The 23,605-nt window shown below is 36.3% G+C and overlaps 3 protein-coding genes across 6 annotated transcripts; 1 reads left to right on the forward strand and 2 right to left on the reverse strand.

The window, feature by feature from the left end:
- Nucleotides 1-135: 135 nt before the first annotated feature.
- Nucleotides 136-9,352, reverse strand: LOC147547733 (uncharacterized). 4 transcript variants are annotated; one of them, XM_086669329.1, is made up of 19 exons: nucleotides 8,946-9,352; nucleotides 8,775-8,847; nucleotides 8,542-8,664; nucleotides 8,289-8,458; nucleotides 7,880-8,029; nucleotides 7,206-7,352; nucleotides 6,145-6,205; nucleotides 5,544-5,869; nucleotides 4,662-4,793; nucleotides 4,231-4,350; nucleotides 3,424-3,531; nucleotides 3,149-3,277; nucleotides 2,750-2,966; nucleotides 2,088-2,222; nucleotides 1,818-1,975; nucleotides 1,496-1,636; nucleotides 1,072-1,395; nucleotides 706-850; nucleotides 136-448 (listed from the first exon to the last, which is right to left on the reverse strand). In XM_086669329.1, the coding sequence occupies exons 1-18, from the start codon at nucleotides 9,003-9,005 to the stop codon at nucleotides 755-757; spliced, it is 2,670 nt and encodes an 889-aa protein (XP_086525455.1). In that variant the 5' UTR covers nucleotides 9,006-9,352; the 3' UTR covers nucleotides 136-448; nucleotides 706-754. The 4 variants fall into 4 exon arrangements, with proteins under 4 accessions (XP_086525455.1, XP_086525458.1, XP_086525457.1 ...); XM_086669332.1 differs by having other exon boundaries at nucleotides 1,818-1,969; nucleotides 3,445-3,531; nucleotides 8,946-9,257; XM_086669331.1 differs by having other exon boundaries at nucleotides 3,445-3,531; nucleotides 8,946-9,257.
- A 962-nt stretch (nucleotides 9,353-10,314) lies between these two features.
- Nucleotides 10,315-23,542, forward strand: LOC147547734 (uncharacterized). The gene is made up of 16 exons (XM_086668887.1): nucleotides 10,315-10,795; nucleotides 11,710-11,850; nucleotides 11,932-12,297; nucleotides 12,501-12,743; nucleotides 13,259-13,351; nucleotides 13,457-13,657; nucleotides 13,923-14,621; nucleotides 14,743-15,118; nucleotides 17,476-17,549; nucleotides 17,703-17,889; nucleotides 18,426-18,483; nucleotides 19,710-19,818; nucleotides 21,294-21,440; nucleotides 21,508-21,581; nucleotides 21,734-21,909; nucleotides 22,602-23,542. Exons 1-7 carry the CDS (start codon nucleotides 10,460-10,462, stop codon nucleotides 14,133-14,135), a joined length of 1,593 nt encoding a protein of 530 aa, XP_086525013.1. The 5' UTR covers nucleotides 10,315-10,459; the 3' UTR covers nucleotides 14,136-14,621; nucleotides 14,743-15,118; nucleotides 17,476-17,549; nucleotides 17,703-17,889; nucleotides 18,426-18,483; nucleotides 19,710-19,818; nucleotides 21,294-21,440; nucleotides 21,508-21,581; nucleotides 21,734-21,909; nucleotides 22,602-23,542.
- On the reverse strand, nucleotides 21,588-23,330 carry LOC147547735 (non-functional NADPH-dependent codeinone reductase 2-like). Its single transcript, XM_086668888.1, has 4 exons — nucleotides 22,960-23,330; nucleotides 22,640-22,883; nucleotides 22,059-22,238; nucleotides 21,588-21,987 (listed from the first exon to the last, which is right to left on the reverse strand). Exons 1-4 carry the CDS (start codon nucleotides 23,328-23,330, stop codon nucleotides 21,763-21,765), a joined length of 1,020 nt encoding a protein of 339 aa, XP_086525014.1. The 3' UTR covers nucleotides 21,588-21,762.
- Nucleotides 23,543-23,605: the final 63 nt, after the last annotated feature.

Raw genomic sequence — 23,605 nt, forward strand, 5'->3', positions numbered from 1 at the left:
GGTCGGTTCAGATACTAAATGAACACCAAGCCATAGTTGGACTGCCATAACACCTCATGGATCATTTATAAATACCACTAAATCTAATCAAACTTCAAACTTGTAGGAAAAGCCGAGAAAGCAGTCCAATCAAAATTTTACAAGATATGATATTTTATAAATAGCACGATCCGTAAATGGAACGACACTGGTCTTGATCCTTCACTCTCTTGACCATACTAGCTCTACTTACACCTGCTGATGTCAATAACTTCAAAATCGCAGATTTCACTTAACTTCGAAATTAAAAAAAGAATTAGAGTATTTGCTAAACTATTTACGAAAATTAGGAAGCTGTAGACGCTTGAGAGTCCACCAGCTTAGACACTTCAATGGATGAACTCTTTAGACTTGGGAAAGTAATACCAGATTCACCGATGCCGTCTGTTACTCAAAAATCGCCGAGTCACTGCAATACAGAGAATAGGCTAATAACTGTTATAATGGGCAATAAATATAGAATTCTGCTTCATGATGAATTTAGAATACATGAAATTTTTGCTAGATCAATGTTCGACATATATAACTGAGGCATATTGTTCAATGTGGAAATAAGAAAAACAGAGAATGTCATTCAAATAAAGAAAATAATGAGCAGTGCTCCCACACATGGACGGTTTGATGATACTGAACCAAATGATGAGCAAATAAAATGCGAAGACTTACATGAAGTCGTCTTCCAGCTTCAGAAATTTTACTGAGATCGTCAGTGAACTCAAGCATTATATCTCTTTTGAATAGTCTCAAGTTGATCATATGCAATTTTTACTTTTTGTCTTTCTTCGATATTCATCTTTGTTTCTGTTGAAGACTGCATTGAAATAGAAGTATATAACCAGTCATTCAGCGGCACGCTAATCCCTTTGATTTCGAATACAAGCCTCTAAGTGAGTGATAGTGATTACGAAAAGGACGGGTAATACTATATTTGATAACTTCCAGAAAACATTTCGAAGAAATTATTGGAATTCTAAGTTGGACGTACTTATTCATAACCTTTTTCATAATATTATGCCTAAGCAAGAAGCTTACCTTTACAGATTGCAAGTTCTGTAAAATACAGTTCATTTCTGCTTTACATGAAGAAAAAGCTTGGTGGAGTTTCACCTCATTGTGCAGGAACCGTACGATAGAAGCGATTGAAAAAATCCTACTTGACTGATCAAGGCCAGAAACAGTGGCACGCTTAGAGTTTGATGATATACCTTCAGCTATATAGGACCCCATCAAATTTAACACAAGAGATAGAAGTTTCTCGCTTCTATGAAAGAGGGAAAAACAAGGAACAAAATAGTATTGACAACTGTGAATCTTATCATTGTCTTCGGACTTGAAGTCACTATTTTGTGGAATATACTGCACCAAGGAACAAAAAGTACTATTAATTCAGTATACAAAGAGAAAAAGTTCAGAAGAAGAAAACTGCATTGAAACTTTTACTTGTGGAAGTACTTACAGATGCAACATCGATCAAGTATTGGAAAAGGGAGTTGGCTAAATTGGTAACACTGTCCTGTGGAAGTATTGTCGGTTTCAAGTCCAGTTGAATAAGTAGTCTGAGCAAAATACGCTTGTTCTCCAAAGGTATGTTACGCGACTGAAATTGAAGAACAAGGTAAGAGGTCAAGGCTGCAACTTTTCGTGCCAATCCATTAACGAAGACCAACAATTCAGGAAAATGTTATAGGGTCTGACGAAGAAAAGGAAAAGTGAACAGTGAAAAAAGATCTCTAATTTCTCTAGCATAGCAATGAAAATAAGCAATTCAGTGAACTTACCAACTCATTGATGATATCTTTTTGTAAAAACTGAAAAATAAGAGTGTTGTCACCGATTTGAGACAGGTAAGAACAGACAATATCTGTCACCGCCTTGAGGATTTCCCGGTCTGAAACCTTTTCATTGTCCTCTGTGACAGAACTGGAGTTTTCTGCAACTGTAACGTCATTTGTCAAATGGGAAGTAAACTGAAACAGCATATATTTTCTAGTAAAAGATAAATTAAGAGAAAATAGTTACAGGAAATAGAAAAGGTGAAGCCAACTTACCAGGCATAACTTTTAAACGCGAGAGTAAGGTGAAAAGAAAACCGATGTGGTCCGAGATCTGTACGTGTCCTGCCTTATAGGATGAGTGAAGAACCTCTACGATCCGTATTAGGACAAGTGGTTCCAAACAGTTGCCTGCTTCCACATATCAAGAAGAGTAATGAGAAAGGCTTGGGGACTCGATTGTAAATGTCAGGTTGTGAACCAATCCCGAGATAAGCAATATTAGATTTGAGATATACAAAGATTATGGATGGTAAAACCGTAAAAGAGGAGTTAAAACCACTAACAGTCAGAAATTATAGAGTTCATGTTAACTATAAGCACTGTTCAATTTGTTCTATTTTTCGTTTATACACAAAAAAAGGGACAGAGAAAAGAGTTAACGATCAGAGTACACATCCCACGATACTCCAAAAGAGAAAACCTTTTCCATTCAACCTATATTTCGTTAAGTAAACAAAGGTCTGCAGGAAAACTCTGACAAACCAACCAACCAAAAAGGACATTGACGAAAAAACAGCATATATGGCAGCATAGCATGCAGCTTTTTTTGCAGGGGAAAAGAAGCAGTCCTGCTCTGAATCTCATAAGCAGATACCTCAAACCATCAGATAAGTTACTAGGCATTAATCAAAAATAGGAAAGGATATAGCACTCACACAGGCAACACGAGGCTACTGACAGGAGAAGGCGTGGATTTAAGAAGGAGAAATAATATAATGAAGAAACGGCAAGTTCCTGGCAATCTCTCGGGAGCTTTACGAAAGGCCCGTATAGTGTACTGTAAAACAAGCTTAACGAATTCTGATACTCCCAAGCAAGATGCGGGTTCATGGAAGCGCATTGCCCCAGGCGAAGTTGAAGATGTAAAATAAACTGCAAGGAGCATTTCAATGAGAAATGTAGAAAATATAAAAAGTTTTGAATTATTAATTGCCAGGAAAAGAAAGGTGACCAGCATTTTAAGTATCTGAATTACCCTCTTTTAATGACCAAAAATATGGAAAGAGAATATAAGTTTCTTTTGTACTGGCAAAATGAGACGGAAAAATTCATACCTTAGAAGACAAAGGGTGTTTATCACCCAACTGGATTAGCAACAAAGGAAGATCCTGAATCCAACTTCTCTGATAGCCTGAAATTTCCTGCTCATCTGTATCTGGAACTACTGTATCTTGCCCGTTGGACTTGCAACAAGAAGTCAAAGAAGGGGTTTAGAACATCTGCCTTGCAGAGGGATATGATAAACTGTGTAACAGTCACATACAATCAATAGAATAACGAAATAAAAGCATACCAATTAGACATAAAAGAACAAACCCTTTTCACTTACAAGAACGGAACAAGGGATTACCGGAAGTAGCATTTCTTGTATTGCAGATAAGCAAGCTAAGTTCAGGGAGGAATCTGGTTTGCAACTTTTAAATACGTCAGTAAATGCCTGCAATCAAAGTTGTATAAATTGAAAATTTGGCGAGACCTCAAACCATAGATTAAATTCTAAATTTTAAAGGACATGCTAGATAATCCTGAAAAATAGGCCTAAATTACTTGGAAGTTGAATCTAGATAGTTGATCAACTCTGAACCCTAATGGTTTTTTAATCTTTCCTAACTAACGGTTTGAATTTAATTTAAGCAATGACGTTAGACAATTCAGACTTATCTATAGCTAAATTAAAAATAAGACACTTTTTATCCAACTTTTCTTCAATGGTCCAGATTGAAAGGAAAGCGATCCGGAAGACAGGTGGTGGAGAAACGTGAAAGGGAGAGAGGAAGAAGAGAGAAAGTGACTCTTAATAGTTTATTTCTCCCAAGTGTAACGCGATCGGTCGAGGCAGTTGCTCACTCCCTTAATGCACTCAAGAGAGACTACACCAATGTAGAACTTGCTTGTCCTTTAAAATGGCCATTAGTGAGACATGCAACATACAAAGGGCACGGGTTATACCTAGTATATACATATATATATATATATATATACATATATATATATATGTGTGTGTGTATATATATATGTGTGTAGATATATATATATATATATATATATTACCCCTTTATAAATCAAATAATGACAAATCTATGATGCCGAACAAGAGTAATGTGTTTTTTAAGGGAGAAGAAAAGAGAAACCGAACCTGTAGAAGACGAAACTTCCAAACGCTTGTCACTTGTGATACAAGTTGTGGAACAAAAGGAAGCAACGTAACTAAATGCTTTTCACGGACTGATCTACTAGATCGCGTTTTACAGGTCATCTTGAAAAAGATAACACCCATTGATTAGAAACAATTGACAAAATTAAACCTATGCTCCTCAACATGAAGTCAAGCTGCTAAATAAGAACAGTTTAATCCAGAAAAAAAAAAAGCAGAAAACATTTGATTTTATAAATGATGAATGGAGAACCTGATACTGACATTAGTTCAGCGAGACAGTTATAAGAGAGATCAGCAAGGGAAAATGAGAACAAAAGAAGCACATGAGGTTGGTGTAAAACCCAAAATGACAAGAACAATTAATAATGACCAATCTCAACTAGGTAGAAAAGAGAATGTAATGAGCCAACCTGTTCAGAAAGCGCGTTTTCGATGAACGTCAGGAATTTTTCTACCAAAATAGCACGGGGATCAACGATTTCACTTAAGTGGATAAGGACTTCAGCTATTTCGACATTCAGAGCATAATATCTGTCATGTTCCTGCACAAATGACATTGTTAGGCAGAGTGAGCGCAAGAAACAATAATGCCAAACGAAGAACTAAAATCAAGATCCTGGTGAGTGCTTGATAATTCACGTAATAGTGCATCTACTAAAGACCTACAACAGCTGTGTACAAAGGACAGGGTACTCATTCAGAAACAAAATAATCAAAATTGAGTTATTTATCATTCAAAATAAACATAGTGAAAAAAGTGAAGCAGAATCTCTGCCGTATGCTGAAGATATTTTAAGATATGATATCTTATAAAGCATATATGAATTCTACGACTCGAAGGTGATTTTATTTTGCAAACCACAATTACTGCAAATGACACATATTTTGATAAATTTGATTTTGTTAAAAATCTTAGCCCGAATAATCAAATATTTGTGTAAATAAATTCGAGTAATTGAACACTTAGCAAGCACTGAACTAAATTATGAACTTTGCCAGGGGCGCTTCTACAAGCAGTTACTCTAAAGTTAGGTGTTTGAGGTCCTCCCTGTGACCTATCTTGTGTTGAAGGAATATATATAAGATATGATTAAATTAATCCTAAGGCCGGCAGTAGCAACTGAACCGAGGAAAGTGTACACAGTACAGAAAACATAACCAACACCAAACATACTGAGAGGAAATCATTAGACAGAAAAATACCACCCTCACTACCTAGGAAGATAAGAGGCCACAGATAACCCAAAATCCTAAAAATATGTTAGCATGACGCCCTCTTCTCAAGGACCCACCTTTTCTGTAGAATGGTGAACTGGAACCACAGGAAAAGCTTCCAGAAACTTCTTTAGTAACATTATCATGGTACCTTTCCCCGAGACTATTACATCGGCTCCTTTAGACATAGAAGGAACAAAAACTTCACCACTCGATTGGCGACTGTCATTCCCATACATAAAGAATCTTATTGCAATATCTATGCACTGAAGTGCAGATGACATACAATCAAATGACTGAGCATCAACTTGTGGCATCACGCGAACTGAAGGAATAAGTTCTTGGAAACAGTTGAGCAAAACTGGCAAAAGGACTTCAAGTGTCTGACCAATAGAAGAAAACCCTGCAAAACAGGTGAAGGATTCATTGACTTCATTTCTAAAAGAGAATCCCCCACTAATTAAGGAGTTCCGAGAAAATCAGTCAACCGCAATACACTATTTCAAGGAAACTCTGTGCACCAAATGAACCTCATGATGCAGGTATTCATTTTATTACTACATATTCAGACATTATAAATGATATCCAACACGGGAAGTTCTTCAAAATGGGTAGAAAGTAGATATCAAGAAATCCATCAAAAGCAAAAGAACCATTATACATCATTGATGCACATACCAGTATGCTCCTTGGGTGCTTCTGTCTCAAATGCATGCAGTGCCCCCATTTCATTATCGATCTAACAAAATAGAGAAATACTATCAATAATCAGAAAGTATATCAAAAATTCAAAACGACTTGTAGCTTATGCTGAAACTTAATGTCAAAAGGCTTCTAAAGATTCAGAAGACTGAGTAATCTTAGTAATACGAAGCAATAAAAGAGCGTAATAACCTTACGGTAAAGTCATTGTTCTATTTATTTATTATTTGGTTTGAAATCCAATACTCAATACTAATGTAATACTCAAGCTGTCAAGCAATTAACCGAAGATCCTTTGTAATCTAACATCAACTAGGCCGATTTCACCAACCAGTCCAGACTTAGTGAGTAGTAATCATTAATGTAATAAGTATAAGAGAACCAGGAAAGGAGAACATGATTGTAAGGCTCTGATTGTTTTGATACGATCAATAAGCAAGCGGTTGTTCAAATCTATATAAATAGGTTTGAAGGTCTAATCAGCAGTATACAAATCAACCACCAATGGTCCCCGTAATCAAATTAGAGTTGTAGCAATTACATCTTTCCTTTTAAATTCATTATTTCATTAGCTTTTAAGGAAATTAAATAAATTCAAGAAAAAAAACACTGGAGATCAGGCAATCATTTTGAGCAAGATGGCAGCAAGATGTTCAATTTAATCACAAATGCTGCAGTGAACCTCGAATTTGCATGTAGTTACTAGGTTCATGGTAGTGCCCGAAATATGTCGAGCAGGGATATCAATACTCTGAGTTTCTAAACACAATAGCAAATATAAATATCCAAAATTCTCTTTTTTTTTCTTTTGAAACGGAACTATGCATAATTAGCTGCCAGCTATTTGATCAATGAAGTTGGCACCATTTATTTGAAAAGGATCAATACATCATAAAGTAACAGTTGTCAACGATCAAATGCAAGAAAAGTGAATAGAATCTGAACTGTAAAGTAGCTTTAAGAAAATTTACAGAACAGATCACCATACAAGTCTACTGAAATTCTCAAAATAAAATGGAGGGCAAACTGTAACCTACACTTTCATGTGATGAATCATCTTGTCTGTTTATAGAAGGCAACAGTGACAAGCAGCGAACTAGTCCAGCTAGGGCGTTCTTTAGTTTGCTCTTGTCATCTAGAAATATGTGGTTCTTTCGCAGAATGTCGCCATAATTCTGAAGAATCTGTTGGATGTGGACATGATGGAATAATGAAAATCTTATCAGATCAATACAATGCACTAAGTATTATCATTTCATTGTAGGTTATTTGTCCACTTGGAGCGTTCTTCAGTAGGATTAGTTTGACATTTGTATGCCAAATCTACTAGCAGTCCTCTCTAGGCTTGTAATTTCAATGGTTTAATGACAAACAGTTTATTGGAATTCACATGATCACAAGTACCTACATATGCAAAGTTAATCAGCCCCCTCAGAAAGACAGCCAAAACTGGAGAATTAAGGTCAACTCTACACAATGGGCTCATACGTAATAAAACAAAACGCAGGTTCAAACAGAAAACACTCACTAACAACCTCACTTCAGAGAATTACATATGCCCACGAGTTTCTTTGATAGTTGTATATAAAGGAACTAGTTGGTACGTTGTTATCTTTAAGATCAATATCGAGGACACTAACCATAAAAAAAGTGAAGCACAGAACTTTAGCTACAAAATAACAAAACTTGTACTCATAGATGTTGAACATACCTTTTCAGCATGAGATAAAAATGAAGAGGGATAGTGCTGGACAACAAGATCAAAAAATTTGAAAGCCATCAACCGGATATCAACTGCTAAATGTGTCATCGCATTAAAAACATATGCCATTATCAAAGAGACAAATGGTCCTGACATATCCTGGGAAAAAATAGAGACACAAATTCGTGAGCTTAGTACGGACACATTTTACAAGATGCTCGAGTACTAATGGTGATTAAAAATCACAGTATAGTCATAACAAAAAAGAAGACATGCCGGAGGGGATCAATTCCGAAGAAACTTAAATGGTGACATCTAAATCTTAACCTTATTTAATTAGTGCTTACAACAGAAAAATCAAATTTCAAAACTTAGGTTCTGCTTCCATGTGTGCCGAACTAAGGATGTCTCGACTTACCTCTTTGGAACCAGGAAAAATCTCAGTTTTCAGAAGTTGATACAATGTTTCCCTAACAACTTTATCATCGTCACTTATTCGTTCACGAAGCTTCTCTATTATAGCAAGCTTGTGCACTCTCAGCTCTTCTGGATGCTTATGGGTTAAATCCCTAATACCAGTCAATGCATCTATATCAAAGAGTCAATTTTAAATGTTAGCCCTTAATGCCACCAAATTAGTGCCAAAAAATCATATTTTGATTGGAAATTACCTTTCCGAACTTTTGCATTATGATGAGATGTTTGCTGAAGTAGTTCTTTCAAACTTAACCCCTTTTTACTCAAAGCTAAACCTAATCTCTCTGATGCCACACTTTGTTCAGGAAGAATAATTGCTGTTCAATTTAACCCATTATAAAATTTTCTAATCAGAAAGAAAAACTAGCCAAACCCATGAAAGACTACACCAAACTGTAAGTAAAAAAACAAGTTTTTTGTTAAATACCTTTAGATTTGATTTCAGTATTTGTTGAATTTTTAGCAGGCGGTAGTTTCCTTCCAATCTTTCGCTTTATTTTCTGCAAATTCAATAATGAATTTAATAAGATAACCAGAAACCCTAAAAGGTTGTCTAAATTGAGTTAAGAAAGAGGTAGAGAGTAAGAAAATTGATTACTTTGAAATCAATACCGCCTTTCTGCTGCTTTTTAGATGCATTTTTATTAGGACGCACCATGATTCTGGTGTTACCAGATAAAGAAACAATGACAAACAAAGAAGATAAAACGGTGTGAATGTAGTCGTATAACTACTATTAGGGTTTAGAAACCAGTTATAGAGGCAATAAGAAGAAGAACTTCACGGAGAACTTCACGGAAAACGGTTAATTCAGGTTCGGCTTCTTTTTGGCTAAAACCCTGGAATCTGATTCAAGTTTAAAGGTACGAACGAGAAAGTGACTCGAGCATTCTAAAAAGGCGTCCCCGACGTTAACTTTTAATGGGCCCGTTCTATAAACACCCCCCACCGTTCTCCAGGGTTTCCTGGTCCATTTCCCTGAAAAATCTCGTGGTCGATTGTCGTGGAACCGTCAATAGTTGGCAGCCCAAGTGGTTCCAAGGTGTTGACATAAACTCCAGAAAGCCGTAGAGATTCCCAGGTTCGAATCTCAGAGAAAGTGGAATCTTTGGTTATTTGAATTTGGATTATTAAGTTATAAATAATGTAGTTGGGCTTTAAGTCACTGTTTAGTTGGGTTGTAGGCCCGGTCTTGTAAGAGGTTTGAATGGGCGGTTATCGAACTAATCACATCTTTGATGTATCAATGTCAAATGTAATGACTATCGTTGATCGTAGTCAATTTCCAATTTTTTTTTTTGAACGACCCTAATTTTCTTTTTCTTTTTCGAGGAATCGACTACGATCTACGTTAGTCGTTACTAGGCATTGATACATTATGAAGATGTGATGAACAAGATAACCGCCTAATTTAAAACATAAATGAAAGAGGCCTAAAGTCCGACAATATGAAAGGGCCCTAAAGTCCGACAATACGAAAGAGGCCTAAAGCCCGACAAATTATTACTACATTATTTATGACCTAAATTACATGAGAGATATCTTGATGGCAAACTGCTTTCATCGAGACTCGATCCCACAATTTTACGGACTTAAGAGGGATGTCTAACCGTTACACGAAGGAGCGTTGGACAATTTTAATTGATAAGTAGAGGAGTCACTTTGAACAACATTACTATATTCTATACCCCACTTTTTTTTTGAATTGGTTAGTGTGTCTTGAACCCTTAACCTCTAAGTGGAAGATTATACCTCTTACCACTCCAACCAAGGAACGTTGACCCTATACCCCACTTTTGTTAGTATTGGATGGGCGGAATATCAGCGTTGATGCCTTTACACCGTCACTAAAAGTATATGAGTGTCGCTAAAAGTATGAAATCTGATCACTGACAACATATATTGAAATCAACGGTCTAGATGACGCGACAACGATATATCTGCTCTCAAATCTTTAACGGTTACATTACGTCATTCTTTTGGTTCATAACGTTTTTGACATAGCCAACTGAAGACCTACTCACATGTTCCATGACTCTCTCTCTCTCTCTATCTCATCCCTTTTTTAAAAATTAGGGTTTCTCTACGACTGATTCTGATCAATTGAAGTCAATGGCATCGTTTTCTTCCCAGGAATTGTTTTCTGGTTATGGGTTAATGAGGATTTTGTTCTTTTTAATGTTAGGGTTCGGATTGGAATTTATGGAGGCTTTTAAAGTGCCTTTTAGGATTAAGGATGTACTACCAATTCTACCCAGAGAGGTTTCTTGGCCATTACTTAATAAATTACATAGCGCTGAAGATTTATTGCCATCTTTTGTTGGATCAGTTAGTCCTAATAATGGTTCAATTGAGTGGAAAGGAGCTTGTTTTTATGGAAATGAAGCTTGGATGGAGTTTACTGATGATGCTGATAAGGGTTTGGGTGGTGGTATTCTCCATCTCAAGGTCTTCCTCTCTCTCTCTCTCTCTCTCTCTCTCTCTCTCTCTCTCTAACTTAATAATTTGATACTTTTTGCTGATTAATCTAATTTTAAGTATTTATGTTAGATAGAACTGATTTTGTGAATCAAGGTTCCTATTTTAACATATCAATGTCGAAAACTATTGGGTCAACACTTATACAACACTCCGATTTATGTGATCGAGTAATCTTTCAACAAGTTCTGGTACTAGAAAAAAAATAAATGAAAATGAGGTGGAACAATTGTGTCCATCAAATAAAATTCGTTGTATACATGTCGTAAATTTGTTGTATAACTGTCGTAGTTTTTTGTATTAAGAAATGTTACCAGATACTCTTATCCCATCGCGTACTGCATACCAAATTCCACGTACCCTTTTAGGTGGGTTCGCGATCATGTACCCCAAAATTAGCGTACCGGAATTTTCAGTCATAACTCAAAGTTTTTGTAAAAATATGTAGACTCGACTAGTTGGGTACCTACAAGAATTTTGTAATTAACTTGTTAGATTTTAAGTTTTGCGACTATAGGATGTCTGAGAGTAGGCGTTTATTATAAATCCATCATAAAGAATATATTTTGCCTACGAAAATATTCCAAAACATACAAGCAATCGTTAATAGCGTACCTAAGAAGTACACCCCTAGCGTATTCGATACTCACACGGTAGCGTATGCATAGGGGTGCCCATACCACGTAACGGAGCGATCCGCTTACCAGGTAACATCAAGATAGTTACTCTTTCTTGATAACTTACAAAAAACTTTATTATATACAATAATGACCTGTATATAGTCGTAATTCAATCAATAGAAACGTCTCGTATTGCACGAACATATATGTCATGATATTAGTTCATCTTTACTTTCGATTCAACTCTTTCATTCTTCTCAACAGACTGCTGAGGCTCATAGCTGGACTTGTATGGATCTCTATGTATTTGCAACACCCTATAGAATAACCTGGGACTATTATTTCATTGCTCGGGAGCATACATTGAAGATAGATTCATGGGAAGAACCCGCAGAGTTAGAATATGTAACTTTGAGATCTCTGTATGTTAAATTTAGTTCATTTTAGTTTAGCACGAAGTTCACATTATTTGAGATTGCTCATCAGGTGAAGGAGCATGGAATTTCTGTGTTTCTTATGCCGTCGGGAATGCTTGGGACCTTTAGGTCTTTGATGGATGTCTTGCCTCTATTTTCAAACTCTTGGATGGGTCAGAATTCAAACATAGACTTTCTACAAAAGCACATGGGAGCATCATTTGAAAGACGCAGTAAGCCTTGGCAGGCAACAATCAATCCTGGGGATATTCATTCTGGTGACTTCCTAGCAGTTTCTAAAATTCGGGGTCGTTGGGGTGGATTTGAGACACTGGAGAAATGGGTAACAGGTGCATTTGCTGGTCATACCGCTGTTTGTTTAAAGGATGATTCTGGCAACCTCTGGGTCGGCGAATCTGGGCATGAAAATGAGAAGGTATATATACCCATGAGATTAGTGTATTCTAAGCATTTCCTTAAAATAGGAATACGTGTAGGCTGGTATATTTTACTTTCCTGAACTTGGCTAAATGTTTAAAGGTTTCTTCTTTATTTCGTTAAACAGGTTGGAATTGTATTTCCTTCATCATCTTGGTATTTATTAGCGTCGGTTCCTTAATTTCTCGGGTTGCTTTGCAGGGACAGGAAATTATAGTGGTAATTCCGTGGGATGAATGGTGGGAACTGGCACTTAAGGATGACTCCAATCCTCACATAGCTTTGCTTCCCTTACATCCAGACGTGCGGGCAAAGTTTAATGCCACCGCTGCGTGGGCCTATGCTCGAAGTATGTCAGGCAAGCCATATGGTTACCACAATATGATATTCAGTTGGATCGACACCATTGCTGACAACTATCCACCACCTCTTGATGCTCATTTGGTACGTGTTTTCCAAAAACTGGGAAGAGTGGGGATTTTTAAAATTTAACTCCTCCAAACTTGATTAGTTTAGTTAGTACTTCTCAGAAATCAATTGAATTTTGCAACTGATCCACGGGTAGTAGAGCTATACACTTTATACAAACAGCTTCGGAAACATTTAGGTTTTCGCTTTTCACACACCCATGTAATGCAATGCCATCTTAGCCTATCAAATACTCAATAGCTTTAGACGGGAGAGGCACTACCAAACTGTGTTATGTGAACTGTCTATAGATCAGAAGCAATAGAACATTTTTTTTTGTTGAATTCATCATTTCTTTCACATGACTGATAGTTGAGAAATTGTGCTTTTCTTAATGTCACATGTTTCAATCGCCTCATTAGCAGGATATAAATATAATAGGAATTGGTGCTATGCATCTACCATAGTTGCATTATTTCTGAGTTCTTAACCTTATTTATTTTCTCATTCATTTCCTAAGATTCTTCTTAAGTTGCATACCTTGTTTGCAGGTTGTTTCTCTTATGTCCATGTGGACTCGAGTTCAACCTGCATATGCTGCTAACATGTGGAACGAAGCTCTAAACAAGCGATTGGGGACTGAGGTACACATTCTTCTGCATGATCGTCTTTATATTCCATCTTCGACACATCTGGTTGATTTGAGCAATGAACTTGATTACCTAACGTGTCGTTAGTATCTGCTTCAGGGTTTGGACTTGTATGGAGTTCTTGCCGAGACTGAAAAGCGAGGTATAACCTTTGACGCGTTGCTTATTATTCCGGAACAAGATGACTGGGTGTACAGTGATGGAAAATCAACAACATGTGTCGCCTTCATCCTTGAAATGTATAAAGAGGCTGGAATTTTCGGTCCTATTTCAAGCTCTATTCAGGTTACAGAGTTTACTGTAAGTATTCGATCATGAGTGTTTATTACATTCATTTTGTTAAAAAAACTATTTATTTTCTAAGAATTGTCATTATAAGGATTGAAACTCAATGTACTAATATGACCAAGAGTGCCCAATTATTTGTTTGGGTTGATCGGTTCTCGGGCTGAGCCGAAGTCTGAAGCTCTGGCTCAACTATTTTCACCCAACTTTCTTCTGTAGTAATCCTACTCTCTGAATCAAAATATTATTTCACTTAACATGGCTGCACTCATGTTCACAGATCCGTGATGCTTACACACTCAAACTATTCGAGAATAACGCAACAAGTTTGCCGAACTGGTGTAGTAATGAGAATGATCGCCTCCCGTTCTGCCAGATTCTTGGGGAGTATCGCATGGAATTGCCTCAATATAATACATTAGAGCCGTACGCCAAAATGAACGAGAATTGCCCTTCCTTACCTCCAACTTATGAGAGGCCTACAAAGTGTTAGATTAAGTTCAAGTTTGCCGTAATTAAGGATATACTTCAGACGTATAAGAGTATATGCTTCTTCTTGCTTGTTTCCCCTTCTTAAATCTTCAGTACCACTGTAAATATTTGTTTTTATTGATCTGAAGTAGACATTAAGCTTCAACCCTGGAAGGGGTTGTTATACTATGTACGCTCATAGTTACACATGATAATGAAATCTGCAAAGCCAATTTGTATACCAATTTACTGTCATGAGTTAAGCTTGATACTTGAATCGAAAAATGAATGACAATTCAAATTTAGGATTGATATCAAATCATTTGTATTATTTTTATTCAAATGTATAATCAATCTGATTTTCTTATAAACGATTTATCTGTATATGATGTGTTTTAAGTATATTTGCGGGATCTCATGCGTAAATCTGCCAACCGAAGCCTAGCAAGATCCATTCAGTCTTATTGTCTCGAATCTTTCTTCATGGTAGCTGAATCCTTGGGTTGAGGTGACATTTCCTTTTAACTACTCGGACTGTGTACTCTGAAATGATTCTCATAATACTGATCCTTTGCTCATATACCAGCTTTGGTTTATAATTGTGTGCTTGATTGAATTTGGGAAAACAGGTTTTGATTGGACAAGCATGAACAAGTGAAAACTTTCCAATTTATTAGCAAAAGAACACGTGAGAAGTACACGAAACTCATTTCTGGTCACAAAAAAACTAGTGAAAAGTACAATGGAGTTGCAAGATTCCATTTATTAGCAAACAACAGGTGAAAAGTACGAACATGGTGGGGCATTGTGCAGATAAAAGGAGCTTGTTCTGAATTGAGTGATCATACTTCTCCATCCCAGAGTTCGTCTTCGGATTTGAAGGGCCCGTTACTTGAAATTAGAATATCACCAGAAAAAATTCGGCACTGAGGAATCTCGCTGATTGCTTTCATTTCTTCGTCGCTCAACTCTCAATCGAATATCTTCAGACACGACACGATCCGGGTGAGAATCAGAAATCTATAGCTTTTTTTGAAAACTAGAAATCTATAGCTTGGAAGTAATGAATAGTTCATCTCTAGATTTGATTAGACCAAGTTGAAGTGCTTGAGCAATGGCATCTCTTTCTCTTCTGAGGGAATTGATATATTCCACTTGAGATGTTGTCAAGGGCGGCTATTACTACTATTAATTATTTTGTTTTGGGTTATGACAGTTTTTTGTACTGTTAGGAACAAAAAGATCTCAATGAACTGTTGTCATCCTACAGTTTTTAACTCAAAAATTTCGAAACGAAGATTTTGTTTTCATGATTGCCCAGTATACATAATCAACACCACGATTACCGATCTAGACAATATCACACAGATAAAATATTATGATGGTACATAGTGAATATCTTAAGAGAATAGACTAAACCGATTATAAATCGACAACTAATTGGACCTCATTATGAGTTTCAGTAAAAAGAATAATAAGAAATCTATATTGAAAACAAACACTAATTAAGAATTCTCTTCAATCTTTACAAAATCAAGACAAAAAAAATCTCAATCTACTAACAATCAAGTTAGTTGAGATTAGTAACTCTACAAATTCACCAAAAAAATTTGAACTTTAATCCTCCCTCCCCCTAATTAATATTCTAAAACCTTTCCACTCATTGAACTTCAAATCAAACCAGAGAAGTAAGATTGTAAGAACTCATCTTCACATTCAGGTATAATAATCTCATCATCACCATTAAGAAAATCAACTTGCTGATCATCACTGGCAAACTCATAATCATCTTGCTGATAATCTCCAATAGTAATAGGATCAAATCTAGTACTACCCCTTTCTTGACAACTCATCCATTTCTCATCTATTGATGATGATGACAGAAGCCCACAATCTAAATTACCACCATTTAGTGAAAAAGCTGAAGAAGAAGATTGTTGATGATCCCTGTTATTATGAACATCATCTTCCAATTCATGTATAACTTCATCACAATTATGAATATCTCCTTCCTCTTCTTCTTCAAACAATATTGCAACAAGGTCATCAAAATCATCTTGATTTTTAGTACCACCATTAAGGCCCTGATTATTGAAACATCTCTGTTGGAGGAGGGTCTCAATTTCTTTCTCTTTAGAATCCAACAATTGATATTGTGATACCAAACCACAAACTTCTTCCAAATTCTGTTGATCATTTGTTGTTGTTCTAGCTGTAGTAGTAGTAGTAGTTTCAGGGTTGTTTAAAGAAAAATCACAACTTTTTCCAAAATCTCTTGTCACAGTATTATTATTATTTGATAACCCCCCAAGTTTCAACTTTTTCTTCTTGGGTTTTAAATCAGATAACCCAGATGACCTAGTTTTCTTCCAATCAATATGTTTATATCTTTGAATGACAGATACAATTTCAGTTTGATTTTCAGGCCAAGAACTTAATAGTGATCCATCAGGAGCAAAACTTAATAATGCAACATCAACCCCACAAAGTACAGACAATTCATAAGTTTTCTTTTTCAAACAATCTGTTCTTGATTTATGAATCTTCATCCTTTTCTTCATCATACGACCAGATTTCTCTTCATCATCACCATTAGTAGCAGTAGCAGAAGAAGAAACCCTCTTTCTCTTATTCATGATTTCTCTTTCTATCAGTAGTATGAATCAAAATCAAAAGTGACAAGAAGACCAGAGAGAGAATCAATATTAATAATGTGGAAATTAGCCGTTGGAAGAGGCGGTGGTGGAAATTTTGGAGGGAAAGTAACCGTTGGTGGAGGGGAGGTGTAGCAATTTGAAATTTGAATTTGGTATGACCGTTGTTATCCGCGTGAATTAGTAGTAGTTTGGGAAGAAGATAAACCTCCGGGCAACGCCTACTTTTTGCCCTAATTTAACATTTGGGGGTATTTTGGTCTATTATAATTGTTCCCATTTTTAGGGTTTCCGCGGGAGATAAACCTCCAAGTTTTGCTTCTACTATGCTTGTTCCATTTTTAGGGCATTTCTTCCCTCTCTCTCAGAATTGCAAGTTTCATCGGGTAAACCCACTCCCCTCTTGATTCTTCTAATTTAGGGCATTTCTTCTCTCTCTCTCACACAATTGCAAGTTTCATCGGTTTTTCTTTGGTAAACCCACTCCCCTCTTGATTCTTCTAATTTAGTGTTCTTATTTTGCATTTCTGTACATTGTTTTTTTTTTCAGACTAATAGATAAACAACCCTAACCCCTTTCATGAAAATTAGGGTTATCTTTACATCTAATCGTTTCTTAGACTAATTTATAGTCAAACCCTCTAACCTCTTAGGTGCAATTAGGGTTATCATTAGCAGTCAGTTCAAATTACACTTTATATTTTTTAGTTATGAGCAGAAACCCGTAAAGATGCATATAAGGGTGAAGGGCAGAAGATGGATCTTTATATCCCAAGGAAATGGTAAAGAGAAATAAAAAGACTTCCTTTTTTGGTTAATTAGAACTATAAAAAACTTGTTCTCTATCTGTGCATCTGATTTTGTGTGTATTATATTTACCCTAGAATGGTTAAGTGTTGTTTATCTTTTCGATTTTACAGTTCGACAACAAACAGGTTGATAACCTAAATGGATCATGCTTCAGTTGAGCTCAATATCGGACATTTGGATGAGAACGAAATCTATACCGACGCCTTCTCCACTTTTGCTCTATGTGGTTTTGTTCTTGCCCAGGTTTGTGTTTTTTGCTTATTGAAATTCCTGTGTTGTTGCTTTTGGTTTATTAGATTTTATCTGTTTACGGTTTTGCATATTTGTGTTCACACCGCCACGAGGTGTCAAATACAGTATTTCCTTGTCTTAGCTATTTGGTCATTTGTTGGTGTACTTAATTTGTTTATTTTGTTATTTGGAATCAACCAGTAATTCATTACACACAAAAGACGTTAGCTTCAGGTGGTTACTTATGGTCCTATCATGATTTTGATCCAATTACAGAATGTCACGTTAAACCCATTGAAGTTGGTGTCCGGAAGGAGTCGATAAGTGTTTTAGATGAGTATCCAACAGGACAAAGAATACTAAAAGGGAATATTCAGCTCGTTTTGTTTGCACATGTGTAAACTCACATAAAAGTGAGCCAACGAGAGGAACAGAAGAAAAAAAGTCCACTTACAAAATTACGATGACGAAGTCATCCCATAAAATTTATAATAATAAAAATCTGATAGGCAATAATAGCTCACTTTTTCCTGTGTGCAGGTTGATAATCGAGCATTACCCAGTTTCTGAAGAGTACAATATTTGTTATTGATGATGTCATGAAGAGCTTGAGCAAGACCTCAAGCACATGATTGTTCGACATTCTTTCCTGACAGTTCTCCATGCTTGCATCGAGTAAGTACTTGCAGCCTTAGCTGTAATTTTTCTTTTCAAAATTATTAGTTCTTCAACACTGATACAAGTGTCTCAATCTGGTATTTCGACCAGATTAAATTGTTGGTGAGCCTGGTTAGAAGCTTCATCATGTATTAGTTGGTTGGCCCGAATCTGATTATAAATATGGCCTTCGGTTGGAATCTCCCTTTTCTTTTATACTTTCATCAGTTACTTTCTGAGCTTTGGTTTTATCACACTGATGCTTGGGTGGTAGGATGGTAGCCACTTCTAGGAAGAATTCCTTCCTTCACCTGGTTTCTTCTGATCTATTTGGCCACATCTGTTGGGTCTACTTCCGAGACTCTACTCTTAAATATTATGTTCTTATGTATATCGCTTTCATTATATCTCGTGGTAATTTTATTGTGCTAGACCTCCACTAAAGAAAATTCTTGTTTCTCTAACGTGAACTACCACTATACTTACCTAGTAAGCAGAAGGGTGTCAGTGAGCCTAACTTGATTCTTCCCATCTCTTTGCTGAGCACCCTCAATGGCGTCATGAAGAAATTCACTTCATGCACTGCCCTTTGCTAAGAGTAGAGTTATTCCTTACATCAACCATTAACTTCATACATGATATAGATTGTATTATTTCCTCTACAAATTTCATTTCGTACATGGCAGACGTTTTATCTAGAGAGATCTAAAAAAAATTGATTTTGCAACTGAAATGACATGCGAGGCTGAATTAGCACCAGCCAAGTCAATGAAGTGAATATTGTTTTTTGAAGTTTTTATAATCAGCTATGTAAGCTTCTCCGGCAGAAAAAATGTTATACTATTTCTTATGAGTTATGATCCGATCCATTATTATTTGACATGATATGGGTGTCAGTAGTTTTTTTCCTAAACTATTGCAAATAAAAGCAGGGCTGCACTTCTTTTTGGTTTACCATATCTTGTACACGACTGTACACCATGGAACTTGTTCACCCGCAGCCTACTAGCCAAGTTTAACACTGTCACTTGTTTCTCTTTTCATGTGATCTTACATGAAACATTTTGTGTTGTGCCGTATGACTCTTGTATCTCACAGTCAACTATGTGCATATTGCGCTAATTTTTCATAATAAGTCAAGATCTTAGATCTGATTTCTCTATTCATTTTGTCATTGTGTGTGGGAAGTTTGGAATGAGGGGTGCTCAGTAGTATGAGGTGCTCATTTATTGACTATATTTCAGGTGTCTATGCTCACTTAGAAAAGTGGCAGGAAAAGGTGGAATTCTAGTTGAATCTCTTATTCAGCTGTTTCTTAAACGTCTCGACAACCTTGCAGTTGATTGTAAGCAGGTTAGGCTCTTAATTCATTTCTGAAAATAGAATTTCTCTGACGTTGTCATGGTCAGCTTGTTTTAACTTCCAGAAAGCCGTTTAAATGATTTTCTGTTTGAAACTGAGGATAATGATTACGCCTTTGTACGTTAGTATCTTTTATCTTGTTATTGTTTTAGAAGGAAAGATAGAATGATTCTCGTGCCTCAAATGATTGTTATGTTGATGATGCAGGTACTCAATATAATGATCGGAAACATTATACATGTAATGTAATTGTATATCTTGTATGTATGTGTAGTTCTGTACACAATCATGATAAAATACTGTTCTAGGTTCATATCTTTTTCAGACAACTTACAATTTACCATTATTTAATCTAAAAGTAAGATTTTAAGTAAAGCAGAGGAACAGATAACTAAGATCTAAGACCACGGTATTAAATTTCGATTTCGGTATAAACTTCAGTCTCTTTGTTCACGGATATGTTTTGTTTAGTGGAAAATCATACTTTTGATCACTTCGCTGCTCCCATCTTCAAGTGTAAGCAGAGCACATGTTAAATACATGTATATTTCACATTATAGTATTATGCAAAAGCCAAACATATCTTTTATTTGGGGTTGTGCTATCAAGACTACTTGTGTTACAGATATACCCAAACTAGGGTTTATGCTATGAAGACTTCAGTGGAGTTGTTAATTAGTAAAATGCAGAAAAGATAAAAGGTGATTTGGATTAAGCATATATTGGTTTGTGCTCGACACTTAGTTAAAAGGATGTATCCTTGTTTAGTTGTTTTAGAGATCACACTAGACTCATAAGAAGATGACGTTGAGCCCATATGTTTATTTGTATGGTAGCTGCATATTATTTGCAGACTATGATATGAAGATGATTGAAAGGTGAGTTGTAACAAGGTGTCTGCTGTTTCTATCCTATTTGACTTTTTGATTATTTTTTGTCTCTCTATCTAGGTGTACTTCGAAGGTCGACTGTTTAGTGAGTAGTGACAATTCCTCTATTTTACGTTGTTTTACGGTAAATTTCTGTAAAAAGCGAAAGAATATATAAAATGTTGGACTTTTCTAAATCTTCTTTCGTAATTTCGCTCAAAAGTTACTCTTCGATCAAGATATTATGTAGTTTTAGCGGATGCTGACATTTAGTGCACTATAACTAAGATTCTTAAAGCTGTTTGGTTGTCAAAGACATTGATATTGTTTTTCTATAAAAACGAGCTCCCAAATACTTCAAGAATAAAAGAGTAAGTGACTTGCACTGAACTATCGAAAAGCTAGGTTGAAGAACATTGGGCTAGATTTACTTGATAAGGAAATCTCAGTGGCTGGTTACTATGTCTTTCTCTCCATTTGCATATGTGGTAGTCATTGATAATGTCTAAGATTCAAGTCAGTTATTTCCAATCTTATGCAGTCATGCTTTCAAGCCTGTAATCTACGTTAGCTTACGATATATTATTCTTCTTATAGCTTTCCTATTTACAGTTAGTGGGACGTTCACTTTTTAGTCTTGGATTGCTTATCCGCTATGGAAATGAGTTGATATGCTTGCCTCCAACAGCAGAAATGTACTAGTTCATAAAAACCTTGCTTTGCTTAAAGATCCGCTCTTTGCAGGTAACCCTTTTTATCTTCTCAAGTTTATATTTAAGTGTATTAGTTTCCTTACGAACTTTTTGAGCAGACCATGCCATTCTGCACCGGTGACACCCCTGTCAGCTTGCCAACTACATATGAACAATTTATGGAAGATACCAGGTAATATAACACATGAAATGCTATCCTTTATTTCTTTTGCTTTCTTCACTTGTACTGAATCTAAAAACTAGTGAAAAGTACAATGGAGTTGCAAGATTCTATTTATTAGCAAACAACAGGCCAAAAGTACGAACACTTCGGGCATTATGCAGATAAAAGGAGCTTGTTCTGAATTGAGGGATCATACTTCTCCATCCCAGAGTTCGTCTTCGGATTTGAAGGGCCCGTTACTTGAAATCAGAATATCACCAGCAAAATTTCGACGCTGAGGAATCTCGCTGATTGCTTTCATGTCTTCATCACTCAACTCCCAATCGAATATCTTCAGGTTCTCCTTCATTCTTTCTGCATTGTAACTTTTCACTACCATAGTTGCACCTATTTGGTATAACCATCTCAGACTAACCTGAAACAAAATATGCATGATAAGATTAAGTCTGACTCTGGTTTAGAGAGATAATGATTATAACAACACACCTGAGCAACAGACTTCCCGTTCGCCATAGCAATTTGTTTCAGAACCTCAGACTCCATAACTTTATTGCTTCCCCATGAGGTTCCTTTAGCACCCAAAGGCGAATATGCTGTAAGCAGGATATTGTTGGCGTCACAAAACTCTTTCAATTTCTTCTGTTGCCAAACTGGGTTCATCTCCACCTTCCAAATATAACATATATCGTTAGTCGGTGACAAGTTAATGTTATAGGAACTCACATTGAGTAGGTGAGTCCAAATTCCATTTGGTTGGTGAAGCAATAATAGAGGAGTTGGCTTCGGATCAGAAATCTGACTCGAGTTTATTATGACCATCTCGAGTCAGATTTTAGAATGTTCGTTTTTATCTGACTTATCTGAATGACTATCCTTGGCTCTGATTATAGGCCCATTTGAGCGAAATATAAAGTAAGTCTAAATTAAGAGTCTATCGTGAAATAACCTGAAATGACTATTTTGACCCACAATAAAACAAGTCTTACTTAGTTAGACGACTCAGATGCAATGGCTGACTTTTTTTTGTAGTAACACCATGAGTCCATGATAGAGGAAGAATAGCTTACTTGATTGGCAGCCGGAGGGATGGTGGCGGTGTTCAATATAGTTTGGAGCTTCTTGGAAGAAAAGTTGCTAACACCAATAGATTTTGTAAGCCCAAGCCTCTGACATTCTTCCATGGCTGCCCAAATAGTCTCATACTCCAACGGAAAGATCTCATCTTTTGGTATAGGGAACTCATAAATCCCTGGTGTCGAGCTTGCCGGCCAATGTATTAGATATAGATCAAGATACTCCAATTTAAGCTTCCTACATAAAGAAAATCTATATTCTCATCGACAATTCTTAAGTTGATCTTACTTATTAGCATGTTTAACATTATTACCTGAGGGATTCTTGAAGAGCAGGGACGACACGATCGGGGTGAGAATCTGAAGACCATAGCTTGGAAGTAATGAATAGTTCATCTCTAGATTTGATGAGACCAAGTTCAAGTGCTTGAGCAATGGCATCTCCAAGGTTTTGCTCACTCTGGTAAATTGAAGCTGTATCAAAGTGTCTATAACCAACCTCTATAGCTTTCACTAGTGCTAATCTTGAAGCATCAGAGCCTGCTAGATTGCTGTCAGCAGTTCCCATACCTATTACAGGCATCTCCCTTCCTGAGCTCAGACTCTTCACTGGTATACTACAACTCCCCATTCTCTCTCTCTGTTTTCTTTCTCTGTGTGGTTTATCTCTTGTCTTCAGAGTCATACTATATATAGAGGCAGTGGTTGATCTACCATAGGATCAGGGGTGGACTATAGTCCCCCCCACCAACCCGAATTTGTCTGTCGATTTGGACAAATCAAAAATCCAAATCACAATTTATGTCCGACTTTGGAAAAGATAAACACCACCTTAGACTCGTCTTTTTGTACGGTTAGTAACATAAAGATCGCAATGACAAAATATATTTGTCCCTATTATTTATTTCCTCAAATATTTCTATAATGACTTGAAATATCTCTCTTTTATCTAAAAGATAT

The sequence above is a fragment of the Eschscholzia californica genome, unplaced genomic scaffold (genome assembly GCF_041429995.1).
Source record: "Eschscholzia californica isolate CP2 unplaced genomic scaffold, dmEscCali1.0.p SCAF_3, whole genome shotgun sequence".
NCBI classification, from domain to species: domain Eukaryota; kingdom Viridiplantae; phylum Streptophyta; class Magnoliopsida; order Ranunculales; family Papaveraceae; genus Eschscholzia; species Eschscholzia californica.

Bases quoted from the DNA above. Each gene is read 5' to 3' on its own strand.
- LOC147547735 (XM_086668888.1), bottom strand. From the start codon at position 23,330: ATGACTCTGAAGACAAGAGATAAACCACACAGAGAAAGAAAACAGAGA. The intron at 22,239-22,639 runs GTAAGCTATTCT...TATATTTGGAAG, and splicing joins TCCCTCCGGCTGCCAATCAA to GTGGAGATGAACCCAGTTTG. The intron at 21,988-22,058 runs GTGTGTTGTTAT...ATTTTGTTTCAG, and splicing joins ACGGGAAGTCTGTTGCTCAG to GTTAGTCTGAGATGGTTATA.
- LOC147547734 (XM_086668887.1), top strand. From the start codon at position 10,460: ATGGCATCGTTTTCTTCCCAGGAATTGTTTTCTGGTTATGGGTTAATG. The intron at 10,796-11,709 runs GTCTTCCTCTCT...TCTTCTCAACAG, and splicing joins GTGGTATTCTCCATCTCAAG to ACTGCTGAGGCTCATAGCTG. The intron at 13,658-13,922 runs GTAAGTATTCGA...TCATGTTCACAG, and splicing joins TTCAGGTTACAGAGTTTACT to ATCCGTGATGCTTACACACT.
- LOC147547733 (XM_086669329.1), bottom strand. From the start codon at position 9,005: ATGGTGCGTCCTAATAAAAATGCATCTAAAAAGCAGCAGAAAGGCGGT. The intron at 8,030-8,288 runs GTAAGTCGAGAC...ATTTTTTCCCAG, and splicing joins TTTTTCCTGGTTCCAAAGAG to GATATGTCAGGACCATTTGT. The intron at 851-1,071 runs GTAAGCTTCTTG...ATTTCAATGCAG, and splicing joins AGAACTTGCAATCTGTAAAG to TCTTCAACAGAAACAAAGAT.